This window comes from Carassius auratus, chromosome 8 (assembly GCF_003368295.1).
Source record: "Carassius auratus strain Wakin chromosome 8, ASM336829v1, whole genome shotgun sequence".
Lineage (NCBI taxonomy): Eukaryota > Metazoa > Chordata > Actinopteri > Cypriniformes > Cyprinidae > Carassius > Carassius auratus.
The window spans coordinates 20,272,716-20,296,593 of record NC_039250.1 but is presented as its reverse complement, the minus strand read 5'-3'; the positions used below and the strand labels follow the sequence as shown (position 1 = coordinate 20,296,593).

Below are 23,878 nucleotides of genomic sequence, written 5' to 3'. Positions count from 1 at the left end.
GGTGAGGACTAGTCAAGATATCAAATGCATAGAGAAAAATAATAAAACAAACCAAAAAAACATTTATTAGCTAAGCGGATAAAATACAGTTGGTCATAAATTTATTCAACACCGCTAATGTAAAAATAATTAGGAAAATGCAACTAATTCAAACTATTTTCATACAAGTAGCAAAAAGTATGAAATAGAAATATACAAATTCCAAGTGTCAGTTCAGGTTTATTGATGCACAAAAAAACAAAGATTCCAGTAGTTAAAATCTAAACTGCTACTTAAGATTCAGTACAGTAGGAGAAACGGTGAGGTATTTAAAAACAGAAACATTAAATGACAGTAGAGCAGCTGAAACCTATGAAGCACAGGACAGATACATGCACCACATTTACTCATAAAAACCCAACATACTTCGTTCTCTCATAAGCGTATTCATGCCAGCAAGAGTTTTACTCAAATATAAAATCATGTCTATTTTTATACTAAAAAGTTAAAACATCAAAAGGCTTCAAGAAGGACACTGGTAAGAAAAATAAGTCCCGGGGTAAAGTAATCATTAAATGATGACGTTACTCGCTTGTGCTTTTACCATGGTTGGGAGTCATGTAAACTGGTGCTATAGGTTCTACCCCTAATATTTAATAAAAATTTAACATTTCAAGATAAGACTACAGTAAGTAGTAACAAAAAAATCAGTGATGGAATAATACATCCAGGCATGGTTATTAGACCCAGACTTACATTCGCAGAACATAACATTTTGACTCAATTGTTAATATTGTTAACTATCATGTCCCATGAGAAGAATTACATTTTTAATCTTCATTTAAAGAGAAGGTACTCTGGTTTGGCTGTTGTTTAATGCTTCCCAACCACCAGGTGGCAGCTTCCTGAGCAGTGCTTCAGATTGACACTAGAGGACAACGTAGTCATGGCGCAATACAGTAGGACAGAGGTTTTTCCATAACTGTTTCATATCAGTTCATATCTCCAGTAGTTAATTTCTAAATAGATTTTGGAAATCAACATCAACTGCACATCATATTATATTACTGCTTGTGAGAAAAGCAATACTTTACATTTACCATAAACATAATATAAATGTCAGTCATTCGCCAGACACAGATTAAGACAGTATTACCAGGCTAAAACTGACCGATTGGCTGAAGACTTGGTTAATCACTATTTGTTTAGAATAGTCTTTACTTTATATACTAAATTATTATTTTTTTTTCTGTGCAGGTCATCAGGAATTGACTAATAGTTACGTTTTAGGATAAATAAAAAATAATTTTGTAAAAATTAAAAACACAATAAAACATTAAAAGACAGGTTAAAATAATATTTCAATAGATTTGATCTTACAGGAGTAGTATTTAAGAGCTTGACTGTGTGTTCCTTTCAAACTTTTCATACAGTAAGGATGGGTTGGGCTCAGGCTAAGGTTTCTTCTGGGATACCGAAGGTTTTCAGTGAGGCATCACCTCTGTGTGCAGTTAAGCCGCCTGCACACTAGAAGATTTTAAGGCCGGTTTTCTAACCCATATGATTTGGGAGATCTGTTGATAGAAGATGGATCGAGATGGAATGATTATAAGGCTCAAACGATTAAAACCATCTTTGAGTTAAGATTTGAAAAATGTAGTGTGTGGCCAGCCTTACTCTTACTCGTGCTCCTGGACGACCACCTTTCAACAGAATTTAGACTATAGCCCCTTTCACACTGCGATTCCGGAAATGTGTCACGGGGTAATGTGTCCCGGCAATTGTTACCGGGTCGCTAGATTCTGCACATTCATTTTTTTTTTTTTTTTGTTGCAAACACTGATCTGCCTTCAAAACACCTGGTAAAAAAGTTGAGCGACAATGTGCGTCATCTCTACGACACACGGGTCAATCCCGGAATCTATCCCAGGACATGTTTGCATTCACACAGAAGGCAACCCAACAATGTTCCGGCAATTTTCCGGATCCATAACCTCAGTTACACAACCTCCCTTTTATCTTCAAGTAATCCTGAACAAGTTGGCTAGCTGGTTCAGGGTTGTTTGATTAAAGTTAGAGCAAAATTCTGCAGAAAGGTAGTTCTCCAGAAGAAGGATTGGCTGCCCTTTCAGACCAGTGGTTTTCAGTCCCACAGTATTGTATTATTCCACATTCTGGATGTCTTTCTTTACCACATTTGCTCATTTGTAAATGATCCAAGACCTGAACTGGTTCAGATAAGGAGACATCCAAAACGAGGTACTTAAATGGACTGTTCCCTGAGTTACCGTCTTCTGCCGTTATGTTCAGAGAAAGCACGTGCTTGCTGAACCTAAACAACTCTCATTACGTTGATTACGTTCTGGGATACACTCCAAAATGGCGGAAGATGGTAACTTGGGGAGAATAATTGCTGAATAAACTGTTATTATTGTTTTCTTTGCACACAAAAAATTGTCCTTGCTACGTTTCTGTGCATTGATCATGGTAATTTCATTGCTCTTTATGGAGGGTCAGCAAACTCTCAGATTCCATCAGAAATATCTTAATTTGTGTTCCAAAGATGAATGAATGTCTTTCAGGTTTGGAATGACATGAGGGTAAGAAATTAATAACAGAACTTTCATTTTTGGGTGAACTATCCCTTTAAGGACAAGAATTGACAAGTATTATTTGAACCCTTATTGTCATCTAAAAGAACCTTGAGGTTCCCAAGAGTGCTATAGATGCCATTGGATGGAATGGAGTGGAGAAGGCTAAGAACAGGTGTGAACTCCAGGCTGGTTAACTAGATGATGACATGACCAAGTCAAGCTCTTTTGCATCTTCCTGGCCACTGGTGAGACCACAGCTCCCAGAGAGCTCGGGGAAGTGGCTAGCCCTGCCAGAAGGAACAGGAGAGCCAGGAGACTGGTTGACCCCCTGCTTTTTAGGAGGAACAGGGGCTGGATTAATCTTTTCCGCCCTAGGAATAATTGGTGAGCGGATCCCTGGTGAAAGAACCCCTGGGCTCTTCCCTGTTGGCGAAGAGGCTGCGGCCAGGCTGCGGTAATCGGTGCCAAAGGGGGAGCTGTTGGACGGAGGGAGTTTACTTGTTGCTTGTTGGCTCGTGAACCGTGACAGCACCTGAGTGACAGTGTTGCGGGCAATCTGCTTTGCAGTACAATTGTCTGGAGTAGTAGGAGCAGCTGCAGTAGGAGACAAGTCTCGAGGTGAGTGGACAATAGATGCTCCATGATGCTGCTCTGCCTCAGCTTGCTGCTGAAACTTGTGGCGTGCTGCTTGGAATCGCTGGTTGATGCTGGCCTGGTAGGAGGATGGATAGGTCGGACTAGAGCAGCCTATAGAGGCCAGACGCTTGGTTAGTACTGGGGATGAGCAAGGAGATGAGCTAAGGGAGGACGAGGCAGGACTGCTGGGGGAGAGACACTGCAAGGCTCCACTTCCTCCAGGGAGCACTACCCAATTGTCTGCTGATCCCATTTCCTTGCACCTCTCGTCTGCTGGAGACTCTGGTTCTCTGGGAGTGTGGTGGCCATTTAGCTTGGGTTGCGGAGAGGATTTAGATGCAATGACTTTGCCATCAACTTCTTTTTGACTAAGAAGAGGCGTGATCCCTGTGGTTGCTTTCTGCACAGTTTTTACCTTTTCTTCATTGTCTTTTTCCAGTGCTGCCTTTTCTCTTTCTTTCATTTCATCCAACTCTTTTTTTAGGCTATTGAACTTCTCCAAAAGCTCCAGATATCGTTTTTCTTCCTTCAGTAGTTTCCCTCTCATCTGCTCGCGCTCTGTATCCAATTCAGCTAGCTTTCTCTCAGCTCTCGCCTCTATCTGCTGAGCATGAGCGTGTTCGCTCTCCAGCTCTCCCTTTAGGGTTTTGATGGTACTGCTCTCCTGTTCCAGCTGGCGGCTGAGCTCTGCAACACGCTGGCTCTCCTCCTCTGCCCGTGCTGTAGCCTTCTGACATTCTTTCGCCAGTGTCGAGGATAACTGTTGCTGCTGCGCTAAATCCTCCTCAGCTTGATTCGACAGGACTGACCGCTCGTGTTTTAAACGCTCGACTTGAGCCCTCTCAAACTCCAGCTGTGAAGAAGAAAAGCAAGAGATGTCACTTTAAAACTTCAAAGATATTATTAAACTCAGAGGGTTAGTAACACTACGTAGACAATATCAAAGATGCATCATACAACTGTTCTTGAAAATATCTTGTTTACTTGCTTGTTTCTGCCTCAAACAATACTTATCAATATATTTAAGACTTTAGGACCTTACAAGCATACAGAATGTGTGAGAGCTTTGGTCAAGCAACCAAAACAATAAGAGTGTGAGTGTGTGTGTGTGTTTGTGTGTGTGTAAGAGAAACTTAGGGCAGGGCAGGGAGGGCCTTTTACATAATACTGCAGTCTGTACTTTGACCTTAACATCACCTTATCCTAAACCCATAAAAAAAAACACAAAAACACCATGGAATGCGCGCACACACACACACAAAGGTGGACAGACTCTTATGCACCACAGTCCATAAAACAATGGAGACTTTCCTCTCTAGAAAAGACATCTGCGGCAACAGTTACACAACAAAGCCACACAAATTCTGCTGGCACAGGGTGCTGTGTTTGCTTTTATTTTGCAGTTTATGTTGTATTTATAATGCCACAGCTTGAGCATGTGTATATATTTTGGTGGCGTTGCTTGGTTACCTGTTGCTGAAGTCTGTCTCGTTCCTTCTCCAGCATGGCAGTGATGTCATCACCCGCAGCATTGTCTTGAGCACGCCGTCGTTTCTCTTCTTCTAAATCTGCTATTACCTACAGGCATACACACATTCAAACATCAGCTCAAGAAAGATGACTAATTATGACTACACCACCTAATAAACTGTGGCCATATATTATATTGTTTGAGTTAATAACGTTTGAGTCAAATTAAATCAGTCACATTAAGTTTCTTATGTTTATGAGCATAATTAATATAGAAGCAAAAAAATAAAGATTGTATGGTCAGAAGATCAAACATTGCTATTCAGAGATCTGAACCCTTTCAAAATATGACTCACCCAATGTACATAACAGAGAGAATAGTTGTTTAATTTTGGATTAATCTTTCATACAGTGTTGAAATAAATGAAATTAAATAAAACCTTTTTTCAAAGAACTGAATGAACCAGTTCCATAAGCATACATTTCAGTACATTCATTATTGAATGCAGTATTAGTTACTTTTTACTTAAAGTAATACGTTACGTTACTTTTGCATTACTTTCTAAATCTGGGCTGGGCTTGCTCTTTTGCTTTGAATATAAATTCACGTCTGTACAGTAGAACACAGAAGAAAGAAAGTTCAACGCTCTTCAGCAATAGAAAAAAAAGAAAGAAAAAGAAATGTTAGTTTATCTGGTGTAATTTTGCTTATTAGTATGGTTTATTTGGATCATCGAAGGTCAGCAGCAAATAGATTTTATAAAATGGGATTAAACACAAAGGATATTTGTATTATTTAACACATTTAATTATTGCAGCTTTAAGCCATATTCTGAGTTGCTTTTAACTATTTTTATTAATTTTGAGGAGTTTTTTTACGGTTAGTTTTTTTGAGTGAGATGAATTAATGTATGTTCACATTTATTCTAGAATTAAAGTAACTTCATACTCCTGATTTCACTCAACAAGGGGACAGGAGAGATTTCAATCAATAAATGAAAAAAAAAAAAAAAACTGACGTTGCTTATTTTCTTGTAAATTAAAAAGTAATGCGTTACATTACTAGTTACCTGAAAAAAGTAATCTGATTACATAACTCACATTACTTGTAATGTGCTACCCCCAGCACTGAATGGACCACAAAACCATAGCCAACAATGCATCGCATGGGTCAAAATTATGAATGTTTCTTTATTAAGTATTAAGTCAAGATTATGTTCCATGAAGATATTTTGTAAATTGCGTACTATAAATATATCAAAACGTAATATTTTTTTTAGTAATATGCATTTCTTAAAAGTTTATTTGGACAAATTTAAAGGCGATTTTTTTCAATACTTGAATTTTATTGCACCCTCAGATTCCATATTTTCAAATACTTGTATATTGGACAAATATTGTCCTATCCTAACAAACCATACATAAATGAAAAGCTTATTTATTTTTCAGATTATGTATAAATGTAAATTTAAAAAAAAGTACCCTTATTACTGGTTTTGTGGTCCAGGGTCACAAATAAAAGTACCGTACTTACATGGAGCTTTGATAGCAAAGCCATAGAAGAACCATTGTTGGGTCCTTAAAGAACCATTTTAGTGAACAATTCTTAAAATAACCATTTTCTTTGTGTTAAGAATATTTTCAAAATCTACACATCCTGTTTTCACTATAAAGAACCTTTTGTGGAATGGAAAGATTTCATGGCTTTTAAAGGTTGTTCATGGAACCACAGGGTGCCCATAAAGAACCTTTATTTTTAAAAGTACAGCCTTCACATAGGAGTCTAAATATACAGCCTAGGTAGGTAGCTCTGATCTGAGTCTTTGTCTCTCACCCGTCTGTGTCTCCTCTCTGCAGCAGCGAGCTGTTTCATCATTTTCTCCTTCATGTTGGTGCAGTGGGCCATCACTAGCTTCAACACTCCCAGCGGGTTCAGACACACGGGACTCTGCTCTCCATCATCCTGAGCCTGAGTCAGCTCGCTGTCTCTCAGCAGAGCTATGAAGGGGTCACGAAGGCTGTAATGTCCATATCGTTCTTGTACAAATGCATCTCTCTGTTGTGCCTAAAAAATAAGAGACTGGTTTCTGTTGTGATTACACAGCAAGTTCACAGAATGACTGATTAATACCTAACATTATGTTTGCATATGGCCATGTGTTTTTATGAGAGACATAAACAGAAAACGGGATTTCTAAACACATTGTGATGCAATTACAGATGGTCACTATCAGATCTATTTCCACAAGACATAATCACAGCCCTGACCCCCACCCTGACCCCTCCACTGCAGGCAGGTGTTAAACCTCCCCTGGGCTGAAGAAATGAAGAGGGGGGCTCACATCACAAAAGGCCCAGCTGTAGGGGGTGTTGTTCACTAGTCATTGTGCATGTGTGTACTTGTGTGAGGGCTGAAACGGGGGGCAGTGTGACTAATTTAGGAGGGATGGGGTGGTTTTACGAAACAGATCAGCAGATGGGAGACACAAGCACACTAAATTCAGGATTGAAATAGACATGTGGTTTATTTTCTGGTTGACACACATGCTGGAACCTGCTGTATTCCTCTGCCCTTATCATGCTATTCTTCCATCCGCTGCATTCTTCTGTTTCAAATCATAGCTAATTCCAAAAAAAAAAAAAAAAAAAAAAAAGGTAAAAAGTAAAAATACTAGTACCACTATTAGTCAACATTTAAATTTCATAGTATTGTGTGTAAAATTATTGTGGATATATATATATATATATATAGAGAGAGAGAGAGAGAGAGAGAGAGAGAGAGAGAGAGAGAGAGAGAGAGAGTGTGTGTGTTCTGGCATGAAACTCTAGATGTGCTGCAGAACCAGCAGCACCATTGCAGATCTATTCTATCAAGACCAAATACATTAATAATGTCATGTACATTACCATGCCAATCCCTTTCGAGAGCAGTCATGACAGAAAAAAAAAAAAATAATAATAATAATAATAATATATATATATATATATATATATATATATAGAGAGAGAGAGAGAGAGAGAGAGAGAGAGAGAGAGAGAGAGAAAGCTCTCAGATTTCATCAAAAATATCTTAATTTGTGTTCTGAAGATGAACTCTTGTCTTACAGGTTTGGAACAACGTGATTGAATTAATGATAGAATTTTCATTTTTAGGTGAAATATCACTTTAAGCTGATTAAATGATTAGTGAATTCCAGCATACATAATCAGAGATAAGTCTGTCATTTCACTGGAAGATCCAGTTGTCATTTTGATTAACAATTAACAATTAACAATTAACACACACACAAAGATATGCACAGATTAATTGACCCCAGTTAACAAGAAGTATAGAAAATAGACAGGGTGAATATTAATTCAATTCCAGCTTTTACTTTACCGGCTCATATGATGAAGGCAAAGGTCATCTAAATATAAAAATAGATGCAATGACAATTAAATGCACATTTACAAACTAATATGCCATATTGGTGAATTTGGATAAATAAAAGTGTCCAATATACAATATGATACTGTGAATTACAGGCGAAGAATCATGAACTCTAACGTATAGATGACGCATACACATTTGGAATTTTCATGAGCACGCCTTGTGTCCTCCTTAAACACACCAATGCAAACAAAAACATAGACTTTTATCTCCTTGATCACAAGTAATATTTAACCAACCAGACTTCAAGAGACCTCAGCTTCCGCCGTTTCCATGATTACTATCTGTGATCATTCAGTCTGAGACTCAAAATCTTTTAATAACACAGAATCACAGAGGGTGTGGTGTGTACTGGGCGTGAACATCGGCATATTGATCAGCACAATGCGGCAGATGTAAGCACAACAACCATTTAAATCCAGGCTGTTAACACTAATATACATTTTCTGTTGATCAGTCTCTCTGTATCAAGCAGAAATTAATATTGTATGTCTACAATGAAGCAGTGTGAGTGTGTTAAGTGTGTCTCAGACCACCAAGCTGGATAGTTTATTTGTTTAACTTCAGCTTTAAGCAGTGTTGCATACTACTCAACATCATTAAAGAAAATTACAGTCCATTTCCAGCCATAGAGGCTTTCATCTGTGGCCCTGCTGGCCTCTGAGTGACCTTATCCAGAGATCAGAGAGCGACACAACCGAGGGAAACAGATGAGACAGCGACAAGACAAACATCACTATTAGTACTGCTCATAGCCTCATACTATGGGTTATATATTTGATCTAATATAATAATAATTAAATTTTGGGCTGTAACTTAGCCGACACAATTTGTGCAAGAGACATAAATGATATGATCACTTTGGCAAAAGAGCAAAGAACCACCTGGAACACTTTTGCAAATGCAAAACACTGTCCAAACAACCAATATTTTGATATATACTGAAGTCCAAAAATTCAGGGTCATAAAGATTTTATTTTTAATGAAAGAAATCAACTTTTACCACTGGTAATAATAAGAGTGTTTCTTGATCACCAAATCTGTATATTAAATAAATATGTTTGCTAAATGAATAAATGAATACATCCAACGTAAATATATCAGAACAATTTCTGAAGGATCCTGTGACACTGGGATCCTGTGATTCAGTTTTCATCACAGGAATAAACTACATTTTAAATAATTGAAAATTACTATTTAAAATTGTAGTAGTAATACTTTATAATATCTGTTTTTACTGTATTTTGATCAAATAAATGCAGCCTTGGTGAGTAGGGCTGGGACAATACATTGACGCAAAATATGCGCATCGATTCGTCGACCTGTTTCATGAATATAAGAGATGGCCAGATCAACATTCTGTTCCAACGTTATATAACCAATCCACGGGTTTTTCTGCATTGATCTTTTTTTGGCGGCTGTCAAAGCCTTATTTGATTGGTGAGTGATGTAGATTAGAATGACTGCTGCGCCTGATAGGGCGCGTACGAGAGAGAGCCCCGGCTGCGCGCGCACTCACAGTTTTCAAACAACACGAGCGCTTCTTGTTCTCTCTCTCCCTTTTGCATTTTAATCAAAATCATTAACACGATATAAAAAGTGCGAAACACCAAAGTTTCATGCGCGCTCGTGCACTCACAGTCTTCAAACTACACGAGCGCTGTCTTGCTCGCTCTTCCTCGTGCATATTAACCAAAATCATTAGAAACAATAGAAAAAGGGCGGAACGCCAAAGTTTCACGTGGAGCATTCGGACATTTATTTTTCTCCTTAACAGGCTGCTGGCTCCCACTGTTTATTTAGTTTTTTTTGGAAAAGCACTCTCTGTATTAGCTTTAAAGCCCTCAAGTTTAAACTGGTTACTGTATTCTTTCAATTGCTCTAAAAAAGTATTTTGGGTGACCTTTTTTTATTGAATGCTAGACATCAAGTTGTTGTTATTTTCATCTGAAAGAAGAACTTTTTTTCAGTAAGCTAGGCCCTATGTGTTCAGTAAGCTTGTTTCAGTAAGCTATGTGTTTTCAAGGTTTCAAGGTTTTATTGAATGCTATCTCTATACAAGTGCAAAGTAATGCATTCTTAGTCAGTCTTTTATTTTGTCATTTTAAGAGCAATAAACATATATTGCAATGTTAAGGAATTAATGTTTTTTTTTCATTCAGATATGTAAATCAACATGTATAAATTGTTAGTAAATTAATGGGGAGAATATCGAAATCGAATCGGTCTGAAAAATTTAATCGTTAGATTAATCAATGCATCGAAAAAATAATCGCTAGATTAAGCGTTTAAAAAATAATCGTTTATCCCAGCCCTATTGGTGAGCATAAGAAACTTCTTACTGACACCAAACTTTTGAATGGAAATTTTTGAATGAATTTTATTTGACACATCTGAATTAAATATTTGACTTCTTAGTAATATAATAATATTTTCCGGTTGTAAACAAAGCTTTGTTGACTGTCTCTCTTCACATCCAGACCAGACACACACCCACACAAACAATAACAGGGACAGACAGCACTTACACAAACTAGCAAATGCCTTTCCCACCAGAAATCCAGCTACTATATTTAGCCCTGTCCGTGTAAATATGTTTAGTTTGAACATACTAATTTCTCTGCACTATTAAAGATTTCACAGTAAATTACTGGAACGGCTGCCATTCTTACAGTAACAGCCTAATAGCTCGGCAGTTAATTACAGTTCAGGACATCCTGTAATATATAATATATTACTTGAGTCAGCACAGTCATTTTATGTTGTACATTTGTAGGTGGACTGCAACAGAATTGCAACTCAGTAGCCAGTACTTCCTCAAAAGCGGACATACAACTTAAGTTTGCAAAAGAATTTATTGGTAGAAAAAAAGTAATGAGAATAGCAGGTTTCTGAACATAAGACATTCAGATTTAATGATTTAACTTACTATCTTAGCTCTAAATAATAACTATTTATATAATCCCTTTAAGTCCCACTGCTCATCCAAGGATAATAATTTGATTATTTACAAGCAGGGGCTTATGGGTATTCCGCACAGTGGGGTCTCAGTGCAGCATGATTCAGTTATTTTAGTTTTTTTGGTCATTTATTGACTAAATATATAATTTTACTTTGTGTATGTTGCTGTGAGATTAGTCATATATATTCAGGACAGAGCAGGACGCTCTTTGTGCTGTTGCTGTTTTTAATCAAGCTCTTGCTGATCTGAGGTGCTTACCATCAGAGAGAGAGTGGAATAAGAAGACTTCCTGGAAGGAAGTTCACACAGAAGGAATCCTACATCCCTCTAATCAACCCACAAACACACACTCCAGGCAGTTCAGAAGCTTTCTCTGTGAGTGAGTGTGTGTGTGGAAATGAGTCACATTTATAAGGTAAAACATGGGCTAGACATCCTCTCTACTAGGGACAAAACAAACAAACTGGCTTGTTTAGTCTGTTTGGACTGTGATTTTAACTGGGGAATTCCCTATTCATGAAATTCCCCTTTCAGAGACCTGTGAACAGACCTGATCGTCCTATATAAGGCTTAGATGATGAAACGGCGAGTGAGTGAGTCATACTAATGGCTGGTTTCCCGTTTTAACCACCAGCCCTCGGGATACTGGCTCCTCCATTACATCAGAAAGAGCCATGGGAAAATAACTCAGAAGGTGGAGCAAAAAGCGCTGCAGTTGATCTGGAGGCTTTCCAAAACATCTAACGTGACTGACACCGTTCTCCCAGCATGCACTGCTTCTCTACGCCTGGGATATACAGGAGATTCTGAAGTAACTGAAGTGTGCGCATACATACGTATACATACACACACACACAACGCAACATTCATGATCAAAGACTCAAGCCCAAGGGCCTCTCAAGGTTCCCTCTGTGACTAAAGCCTTTACTGCCCAGGAAGAAAGTCAAATGAAGCTTTTAAAGACACTGACAAAGACACACACACACACTTAATATCTTGCCAAGGGGCTGAGCAGTAAAAGAGGCACGCTTACACACTAAGGCGTTGTGCAGACAGGAGGCAATAATCTGATTTCATAAATCTGCCTGAAATCTGTAGACCGCAAACAACCACCAAAAAAATAAAAATAAAAAAAATAAAAAACATGTCAATGTGTTATTTGCAATCTGATAATACATTTTCACTATGTATTGAATAGTAAATGTGTCAATTTGTCAGTGGTTTTGGACAGGTAAATAAGGCAGATGCACCAGACACTGCTGACAATATCCTTCAAAGTAGTAGTGAATTTACACTATTGCTAAAAAAAAAAAAAAAGGAAAAAGACTGAGAGAAAGAAAAAACTATTTTTTTTTTCATCAAGAATGCTTACAATTAATCAAAAGTGGCAGCCAATCCTTTAACATTGTTACAAAAGATGTCTATTGTAATAAATGCTGTTCTTCGGATTGTTATCAAAAATCTTGCAAACAAAAACTTTTATATATAAAATTAAAATTCCCAAAAAAAAAAAAAAAGCAGCACACTTTTGTATCATATTAGAAATATATACTGTGGCATATTAAAAGGATTTCTGAAGGACACTGAAACCCAGCTTTGCCATTACAGGGATAAATTTGCGTAAATCGCTAACTTTGCAATTGTCTGACTAAACTGTTTCAGACAAAACTGTAAGCAGATCATTGGCAAAATGACCTTAAGATTGACTTTGGAAACCAAATCAGATTTGTGCCCAGTGTGAAAAAAGCCTATTCATGTATATTATATGTTGACTGAACAAATCACAGTAAAAAGTACAGATGTGTCTGTAAAAGAAACTATGTACTGTGAACACACTATAACCAAATGTAACTTTCACTCTCAGATCAATGTAGCTTCTCCGTGTTGTTTTCAATGTCCCACAAACTAATCTCATACTCAAGTGCAAAGAGTCAGCAGCTGATCAGCAGGTCACAGTGAGACACCAGCGCAGCTTTAGTGGCTGAACCCCTCGTCTCATGTTTCCATCATTTCCTACACACACCCCAGAGCTCATGTGAAGCTGCTGCACTCTGTTATTAACGGCATGTTAACTCTTTAACTACAGCATAAGACAGAATAATTACAGGCCTAATAAAACACACACACACACACACACACACACTATATATATCCAGAGGGAACACTGTGGGCTTCTGTTGTGTGTCAGTATGAGTACACGCAAAAATTAAGTTCATTTGTTCTAGTTTTGAGGAGTAAAGACTCAATTGAGCACAGCTGATTTAATTTGTGTGCTTATCAAAGCATAAAATGAAGTGGAAGAAGGAGAATTAAGTGAGTAATGATAAAGAAAGCTGTAGGGCTGGGTTCTGCACTAACACCGGTTTAAGAGTTAAGAAGTAACTTTTTTTCTAGATAACATTACATAAATGTTTTTTTAGTTAATATGTTATAAATAAAATATATTGATAATATTTTGAATAACTTTAAAGACATTCAACAGCTGAAAATGTTTAAAATGTTTAGGGTAAGGGGATAGAAAATATAGAATAGATAATATAAATCAAAAAAATTATATCTGTGGAATGCCCCCACAAAAATGTGTGTGTGTGTGCGTGTTTTACAGGAATAGCACTGCCTGCCATTGTTCTCCTGTCTGCCGCTTTCCTGAGTACCCCCGACACACTTCCTGTGGTTCCTGACCACTAGTCCACACCAAACACTGATCATATAATGCCTGTTACATAACACAAATCTATACACATACAGAACTGAGGAGTATGTGTAAAAATATAACATCTGAAATCTCACAACTGCTCAAAATTCACCTTTATTAAAGCTGAAATATGTCATTTTTTCAATGCAATGTTTTCTCCTATCCCAGCTTGTTGTTCTATGTTATTCTATGACAACTCGCTCTCAACTAGCCCCATGCAGCAACATTAATGAGTTTAGGGCGAGTTTAGAGTTTTTGGTTTGTAGGCAGGGTAATTGCAAAGGAAACTTGTTTGGCCACAAGCTTTGGCAACATGCTAAAACATGCTAAGCCAAGCTAGAAACAAGTTAAAACATGGTAACAATGTGCTCAAATGCGTTAGCAATACCTAATACAATGCAAAAATGTGCTATCAACATACTAGTTGCATGTATTGCAAGTCTTTTTTACTTGTTCTCTGTTGGTTTCTTATGAGTATACTAAAATCGAATGGGGTTTGAAGTTGTGTAATATTGCAAGAATTGCATGCATGAAGTTTTCAGATTTTTTTTCTTGCCAAACTTTACTTAATTCTTGACACAGTTCAGCTATACATGCAGGCATGTGTGTGCTTTTACCCTGAGTGTGTGTATGACTACATCTTGTGCTTCCAGTTCTCCTTCCAGAATGCTGAGCAGCATCAGAAGTTCAGCTTTACTGAGAGTCTCCACATTCATCCTGCTGCCCTGTAACAAACAAACAGATGAATTCAGTGTCTGGGCCCTGAAGCAAAACCGCTGATTTACAGGTCTGCCGATATAAGTCAATGTTTTAGCAGGTCATGTTCTGTATAACTGTACTGAGACCAATGTAACAGGATCATACCACACACACACAGACACAGATCAAATTCTCTGGCCTAGAAACGCAATAAAGTTCCACACATTTCACCAGTGAATCACTCTTGATCTGAAATGACATCGGTGTGAGTCTGGCATTCATGAACATTAAAACACATGCACAGCAGTGTTCGGCGTCTCTACATTGTGGTCTGGCTCTCCATCAGACCACATAAATGCAGGAAGCTATTAGCATATCAGCACAGAGGTCTCCAGTGAACGAGATCAACTGCTGTACTGTAACGGATTCCCTCAGTCTAGTCACTCACACACACACACACACACACACACACACACATTCAGTGACCAGTTTGAATGCTCTTGTGAATAATTTCTCTGTTTACTGCAAGTGACACAGACAGATCTGGATTCGGCTGCAGTGTAATGGATGGATTTCTTAACCATTAAGGTTTGGCTTGCTGTGTCTGGGTTCTTATTTCCATTTATATTGGAGTGTGTGTGAGCAGAAGGACAGAGGAAAACCTGCCAAACACCCAAACCCAATCTGTGTGACCACTGATTTCTAAAATATTTGTGCAAATTATGATCATTCAGTATAATTAGTCTACTCCCTTAACCCACAGCTGAACATCATCATCATCAACAATGCTCGATTGAATGACTAACGTTCTAAGGGTGTAGAATAATTTTCATAACTGCACAGTTAGTTTCAGGTTTAATGACCACATTGCAGCTGAATATTTTTCCACATTGTTTCCTGACAATATACTTAAATGTGTTGTGATAAACATATGTTAATGCAGTAACTGTGGAATAATTGATGAAGAACAGAAAATGAATGCACCTCTCAGGTGTAACATCCACTACATGTCACGCCCCTGGTCTCATTAGGGTGAGTTTTCCCTCCATGTGTTCCATGTCCCATGTTAATTGTTTCATTCTTTGCACCTGTGTTGTCCCAATCAACCTGCCTTTATAAGCCGTGTCCTTTCAGTTCAGTGTTGTTGGGTCAACCAGTTAAGTACGTGTGGCTTCCTCCTGTTCTCCATGTTTGGATTTACCCCGTGTTGGATTAATAAAGACTATTTCCATTATCCTCGGTTCCGTGTTCCTTCCAGCAGCATACATAGTGTGACACTTCATGTTGTGGCTTTATTACCATTTATATTCAGAATCATTACCAGTTATTCCTTACACAAAGTACCATTCAAAAGTTTGGGCTCTTTAAGATTTTTTTTAATGTTTACGTGTATCCAAGGCTGAATTTATTTGATAAAAAATACAGCAAAAGCAGTGATATTGAGAAATGTTAATACAATTTAAAGTAACCGCTTAAATTATTAATATTTTAGAATGCAATTTATTCCTGTTATGGCAAAAGTTTAATTTTCAGCATCATTACTCCAGTCTTGAGTTTCACATGATCCTTCAGAAAGTATGCTGATTTGATGCTCAAGAAAAAAATTCTTATTATTATTGACGTTGAAAAAAGTTATGCTGCTTAATATTTTTGTGGAAACCATGATCTTTTTTTCAGAATTATTTGATGAATAGAAATTACAAAAGAACAGCATTTATTTAAAAAAAAAAAAAAAAAAAAAAATATATATATATATATATATATATATATATATATATATATATTGTGACGAGTCAGCTGCCTCCTCCCTGATTGTCACCGGCACCCCCGTCCTAAATCGCCGCCCTTCACCAGGCTCCCGACTGGAGTGGGTGTGTGAGAGGAGGGGCGCTGGACGAGTCAGGGCTGGCGGCGTGTGATGGGGCACACCTGAAGGAAGTGGAGCCTCATTACCGCCGCTGTTTAAAAGCCCAACGCGCCTCTCCTCAGGAGACCGGTCTCTTCCCCGTGCATGCACACTGGTGTCCTCGTGGGTCCAGGAAGGGTGCGTTGAGGGACTCCCGCGCCACCAAGACGTGAGCTGCCGGACCCGCGATCCGGATGGGAACCGCACCCGTATACACGGCCGACGGGCCAGGATGCCGGGCCGTTCATCCCCTACCAGCGCCGCGGCCAACGAGAGAGACGCGGCCGCTAGGAGAAGCCGCCGCCCCTCGCGCCCCGGACCAAGGAGGGGAGCGCGTGCGGCCGCCGGACTCCGCCCCTTGCCTGGACCCTTCCTTGATGAACACTGCCCGACCTACACAAATCCCGCAGCACAACGAGGACACCAGATCCCCTGTTATTTTGGACACTTTCCCCCTTTGGCCACTTTTATCCCCTTTGTTTTATGATTTCTGTTAATAAAAGCCTCTCCGAGGCCTGACGCCACGCCCACTGTGTCTGTCTTGTGCTCCCCCCGTGACACTGGTGGAGAATGCGGGCAGGCGGAGCCTAGACAGCGCAGTTGGGAAACGTCTGGTGACGTCACCCCCTCTCGCTTGCAAACGTTCGTGAGAACCCAGACTGGGACGGAGGAAAACTGGGGACAGCCTCCCAGCCACACAAGGGGTAAGTGACTTTTCCATTGTCATTTTACCCTGTGGTTGGTTGAGGCTGTCACTAAAACCCGGTTTCTCTGTCCCTGTTCTGGTGCGCTGCGAGAGGGAGGACCGCCCGGAGAGGAAGCCCCGCCCACTCCGACCGTTTGGAGCCTGGTTGAGGATGGTAGCACTCCCGTGTGGGTGGCGCCCTGGGGACGGGGATGTCGCTTGGGAGGGGGAATGTGACGAGTCAGCTGCCTCCTCCCTGATTGTCACCGGCACCCCGTCCTAAATCGCCGCCCTTCACCAGGCTCCCGACTGGAGTGGGTGTGTGAGAGGAGGGGCGCTGGACGAGTCAGGGCTGGCGGCGTGTGATGGGGCACACCTGAAGGAAGTGGAGCCTCATTACCGCCGCTGTTTAAAAGCCCAACGCGCCTCTCCTCAGGAGACCGGTCTCTTCCCCGTGCATGCACACTGGTGTCCTCGTGGGTCCAGGAAGGGTGCGTTGAGGGACTCCCGCGCCACCAAGACGTGAGCTGCCGGACCCGCGATCCGGATGGGAACCGCACCCGTATACACGGCCGACGGGCCAGGATGCCGGGCCGTTCATCCCCTACCAGCGCCGCGGCCAACGAGAGAGACGCGGCCGCTAGGAGAAGCCGCCGCCCCTCGCGCCCCGGACCAAGGAGGGGAGCGCGTGCGGCCGCCGGACTCCGCCCCTTGCCTGGACCCTTCCTTGATGAACACTGCCCGACCTACACAAATCCCGCAGCACAACGAGGACACCAGATCCCCTGTTATTTTGGACACTTTCCCCCTTTGGCCACTTTTATCCCCTTTGTTTTATGATTTCTGTTAATAAAAGCCTCTCCGAGGCCTGACGCCACGCCCACTGTGTCTGTCTTGTGCTCCCCCCGTGACAATATATATATATATATATATATATATATATATATATATATATATATATATATATATAAATATATATCTTTATAACATGATTAAAATTGCCTTTATTGTCACTTGATCAATTGCAGATTTTTTTCTTAAAATAAAACCTTACTGGCCCCAAACTTTTAAATGGCAGTTTATATAAAATAATGTAGAATATGATATGTTAGGAGGGACTGCTTACTAATGTGCACAAATCATACATCTTATTTTTATCACATAGCTTTAAAACCTTTCACAATAATTTTTCAATCAATCCCAGAATCAAAACTAATTAGATGTGTCTTTCTTAGGTATTTTTCCCCTAAGACAATTTAATCAGATCACTTCCACATATTATTCAATTTGGTTACATGTCAGTGTGTTACTAGGATGACAAGTGTTCTATTTTTTTCCTTCTATTGAATAGAAAGTTGCACAGCTTGACCAGACTTAAAGGGGGGGTGAAATGCTCGTTTTCACTCAATATCCTGTTAATCTTGAGTACCTATAGAGTAGTACTGCATCCTTCATAACTCCAAAAAGTGTTTAGTTTTATTATATTCATAAGAGAAAGATAGTCTGTACCGATTTTTCCCGGAAAAACACGAGCGTCTAGAGGCGTGACGTGTGGGCGGAGCTAAAGAATCACGAGCGCGAGTAGGATTTTGTGTTGAGCGAGGCTGAAATTTAACAAGAGCAGCATCAGCAAAGGCGTCTCTATGTGGTATGTACTGAAACTGTATATATTTGCTTAGCGGTTTTGGAAGATGACTAAGTTCCACTTTGTCGTCTTTTTTTTTTTTTTTTTTTTTAAGCTGTACATGTGGAAAGTGCAGTTTGATGACAACATCGCATGTTGTTTACTTGATGTGCTTACACGCCGATAGCTAAGTTAATAACAGAGATATTTGAAGCAGTTTTACTCACCGCCTGCGGTTCCAACACACGATCGTGACCCTTTTTCGTTGGGATTGCATTATCCTTAAGAAATAAACGATATGCAAATCCAGCGTCAACCTGGGCCTTGTTTGTAAAACAAGCATCTTCGAAATGCAGGGAACAAACACAAACACTTGCACAACTCCGTTGATGCTCTGTAAAAATAAACTCCATCCACTGGTCCCTTAATGCTGTTTCTCTTTTGGTAATCTGTGCAGGGTTGTCTTGCCCTGGCTACCAAAAACACACTCCTTTTGTGACATTTCGCGACGCTCTCGCTCTGATCAGTGAATGTCTCTGCTCTCAGTGCTCTGCTATACTGGAGCGCGCGCTCTTCCGTCAGACGCGCCCTTAGCACCCATTTAAGGAAATTCCGCTCCATCTAACGTCACACAGAGCCATACTCGAAAAAAACTTTCCGAAACTTGTGACAAACCGGAAGGAGTATTTTTGGAACAGAAATACTCCTTCAAACGTACAACTTAATTTTTGAAACTTTGTCCATGTTTAGCACGGGAATCCAACTCTTTAACAGTGTAAAAAAACTCAGTATGCATGAAATAGCATTTCACCCCCCCTTTAATATAATCTCAGGTCAATGATGTCATCCAGACATTAATATCCCACAGTGGATGGGGGCTGTTAATAGAGCCAGAGTATGTGTGTCTGTGTGTGTTAAAACTGGAATTCACTTTTATAACTCACGCAGTATTACCACTGGAGTTTGTGTGTATGTGTCTGATTTGATAGGCTATACACCTAATATTTTTCATTAAACCATGGATCCAGAAACTGTTATTTGCTTAGTTAAGAGTTGCATGTTGGGTTTTATGACATCATTGACTGACGCTTTTATAAATTGCTCTGGTATTAATGGTGTGACCACAAGTGACCACATCGCATGCAAACAAACACTTACTCAGACAGAGACACAAACGGCCTAAAACATATTTTCTTTTCATTTTGTGTGTATAGGGTCGGTAAACCCATTATTTACGTCCACTAAATCTATATAGGAAACAGACAGCATTATTATTCCCGTAAGAATCTTCATCATGCAGCATCCGGTAAAAACACTATCCGTGCAGATCACGAGTGCATCCTTCCTGCCTTCATTTCCTCTCAAGAGGACCTATAAAAGCCACACGCACTTATATTGTTTGTGTGAGAGTTGGACAAACACAGGTATGACAAGTGGAAATGAAACACTGCAGCTGACAACCTTCCAACATCAGAATCTGCTCAGGTTCTATCACCATTTGGATTAGGAAATACTGTCTGTGATCATTTTATGTTTTATTCAAAATGCCAAATCACTGGCTGTCCCTTCAGTTGGACTTCTGTTTGGTTTATTAAACACAATTACACATCAGGTCATTGGAACCAGAGTCCTCTTGCATGCTTAACAAAACCTGTAGCAACAGACTAACATTTTTTGGTTCACAGCGTGATGGTTTCGTCTGGCCAGAGGAGAACTGGCCCCCCCGACTGAACCTGGTTTCTCCCAAGGTTTCTTTCTCCATTTCTGTCACTGATGGAGTTTTGGTTCCTTGCCACTGTTGCCTTTGGTTTGCTTAGTTGGGGATGCTTAATTTCTGGCAAAAATTGTCAGCTTTATTGCAGAGCCACTATCTGAACTGAGCTGGCCGATGGATGTTTAATCTCAACTAGCCAGGATATGTCATATTAAAGCTATATGTGAGGTGAAGAGTGATATTTATTACTTTATACTTTATTCTCAAGAACAAGATGGGAATGATTCATAAACTAATCATCTTGACCAGTTATGTAAACTACGGATTCACTGGAAATATATGACTTTAAAGTATGGACCATTTTCATGTGATTTTACATTATCAGTGCTTGAAAATGTATAAATGCACGGAGAAAAGAAGACTATCTCCCATCTTTAAACTTCCTCCTTTTGTGTTCCACAGAAGATAAAAAAAAAAATCATACAGTTTTGGAATGACATGACAACGAGTAAATAATAACTGCCTTTACAGCATCTTATGCTTCTGTAAGAACAGACCTTTTCTCTTCTCTCATCTCACTGAAAACTCACTAAACCTCAGACTTAACCCACAGCTGCTGAGGGCAATCCTTAAAAGAAACATCAGACCACAGCATAATGTCAGCTTGCTTTATGAATCATTAGCAGTAATGAGAGAGCGGCACATGTGTCAGATTGGTGTGTGGTTCACGGCACCGCTCTGATGCCGTAACCCCACATTAAACCTGTACAAGCCCAATAAAACCATTATCTGGCAACAAACACAATCTTCACACAGCCACAGAGAGTGTGAGAGCGGGAAAAAGAGAAACACTATATGGATTACACAGACCGAAAGGAATTCCAGGAATTCCCACCCCCCACACACACACATTAATCAAATATTAACAGAAAGAGACTCCAGACGAGACTGTAATGCATACTAATTCATCTTGACTATATTAACAGCTGATCCAGCATCTGCTTCTCCCTGTCACTGACACATCTTATTAACACAGCTATAAAAAAATTCGAGATTCTGAAGCAGGATTCAGATCATAGAAAACAACAACAACAAAAATGTCACAATGCAGAATGATTTCAGCTATTGTATAACACTTGCATAAAAGCAAAATGCAGTGATTTGGCACATTATAGTTAACCCAGCTCAAACGAGGTCAACATACTGTATCCTAAACTCTAAACTCAAGATGGACTGAAGCGCTGTGTTTTTTAATGAGCATAGCTTCCTCATTGCTGCAGATTTGCGGTTCTGAAGTAAATTTGTATAGAGCGGGCATCAAACAAACCACCCAGTGGTTACTAAAGTGACAAACCATGACTTCAGACTACTGCTGTCATTGACATTATTGCTAAAAAATGTTTGTTGCTCTAAGCACTGATTTATTTACAGCTACTGAAGAGCAAAATCTTCAGTCTTTGACGTTATATGGGCCACATTCTCAAACTGAAGGAAAACCGGCCATTAACTGGATACATTAGACCTGAAGGAAAATCTGCAAAATAAAGCAAGCTCTTCTTTGGTGCAATCACGTCCTGACCCGAGAGAATGTCTTCAACCCAGCTCTCAATTGACTGATTCTGACATGCCAGTCAAAACAGAGCATTTCACCGCATACAGGCTAGACAACATTTTTGCTCTTCAACCACTGACAAACACTCACATGTCTGCTCTTTAAAAATCACTGCTTGTTTGATTCAAATAAACACATCAACTGAGCGATTACATTCAGATTAACATTTTAACAAATGTGTCCAAATCTCAGGCAAACGTATCTGAAAGCAAATCCATTACGAGAAGAAAAAAAAGTGTTCGCAGATTCTTAAACACTGGCACAAAGAATGCTACAAAACAAAAATAGGATAAAGTTAAAGATCAAGGATAAACGCTATCACAAAAACAATGTGTCAAATATTTTTTACCTATATGAGCTAGTTAAAATCATAATAGGTGAAAATGGGAAGAGGGTGAGGACTGGTACTTTGTGCAGATATTATGTACTGTATGTGCATTGTGCAAGTTTATACATTTATTTTTTTCATAAATATCTGGTGTTGACTAAAACTACACACACAGATATAAGCCTTATAAGACATATTTAATAAACTAGCCTAAAGTACACAGTAAGTACATTTTCATTAGTAATAGTTCTTTAAGATATACACATTTAAGTTCATGTTAATTTAATACATGTTAAATTCTACCTATTCTGATTATCCAAGTGAAAGTGTTGCTGTTTTAGGAACTAATAATGGCAGGTGAAGATCTGTCCCATGTTTTAAGAATCAGTTCATGGTTAATCTTTTATAAGCTGTGTGATTAGCAATAAGAGCCATAAATCCAAGTCCTGCTTAGCAAAAAAAGCACTTCTGTGGATATCAGGTTTCCTGTTGGACACAAAGCTTTCCTTTCAGTGTTTAAAAAAAAAAATCACTCTGAACATTTGCTGCTAAACAGGCAAATCAGTGCACTTCTCAAATATGTGAAGAACCAACTATCAGATGTCTGACATCAGCCCGTACAAACAGATACAGGGACAAAAGACTGTTTGTAACACTGTGTTACATAGCATTTAGTGAACATAAAATAAAGCTCATACAACTAATTATTTAGTTGTATCTAAATCCATAAAAACAAGTCTAGTGATGCTGCATTAAGTGCACGAGTATGAAAGAATACTGTGTGGCTAAGAAATCAGTGTTTATCATATTTAAAACCGATGTGCACATGTCATAATATAGCGAGATAATGTACTGGAAATCTATCCTGGGATCTCATGAGATTCACTCTTCCACTCCAGCACACTCTCCCGTTCACATTCACGCCCTCTATCATTTTCAAAAAAGAAAATTCCATGAAATATTAATTGGAGTACCTTCATATGTGTTTTTACTCGCTCATCAGTCCTCGCGGTCAGAATTATCCCAGTTCACGGAGTTATTTCTCACTTTCGCTGCTGCTGGTCGTGCTACTGTCCCGGCCGAAAATATGGACCACTGCCACTGACAGATCGTTCAGCCAATAGGCGGAGAGCTCTAGCCAGAATGATCCGTTCGGATTGGATGTTATAATGTAAGGGGAGGGGCTAAGTAAGCGTCGGTTCAGTGTCTTTGTCTACGGTTGTTTGTTTTACATGCAGTTTATTGTAGTGATTTGAGTACATTACTGTTCAAATGCCAGGGTCTCTTTAAGGGTACATTTTATTTTTTATCAATAACTATGGACACATTACTCGTTTTTGAGGTAAATGTTTTTCAGACATTCATGAAATATTAATGGCACGATTTTATACGTCTAAAATGTAAAACATCCTTACTTTTTATAAAAACAAAATATTGATGATATTTTCAAGCATAAAAACATATATGCATTTCTCAGACCCAATACGTATTACTCTTTAATGCAACCGGATGTGTTTCTAAATACTGTCTAGCTATTAGTCTAG

The 23,878-nt window shown here is 39.2% G+C and overlaps 1 protein-coding gene across 1 annotated transcript; it reads right to left on the bottom strand.

Moving 5' to 3' along the window:
• Positions 1–199: 199 nt before the first annotated feature.
• Positions 200–23,436, bottom strand: LOC113107539 (CTTNBP2 N-terminal-like protein). The gene is made up of 5 exons (XM_026270133.1): positions 23,309–23,436; positions 14,384–14,491; positions 6,514–6,744; positions 4,680–4,787; positions 200–4,062 (listed from the first exon to the last, which is right to left on the bottom strand). Exons 1-5 carry the CDS (start codon positions 23,312–23,314, stop codon positions 2,764–2,766), a joined length of 1,752 nt encoding a protein of 583 aa, XP_026125918.1. The 5' UTR covers positions 23,315–23,436; the 3' UTR covers positions 200–2,763.
• Positions 23,437–23,878: the final 442 nt, after the last annotated feature.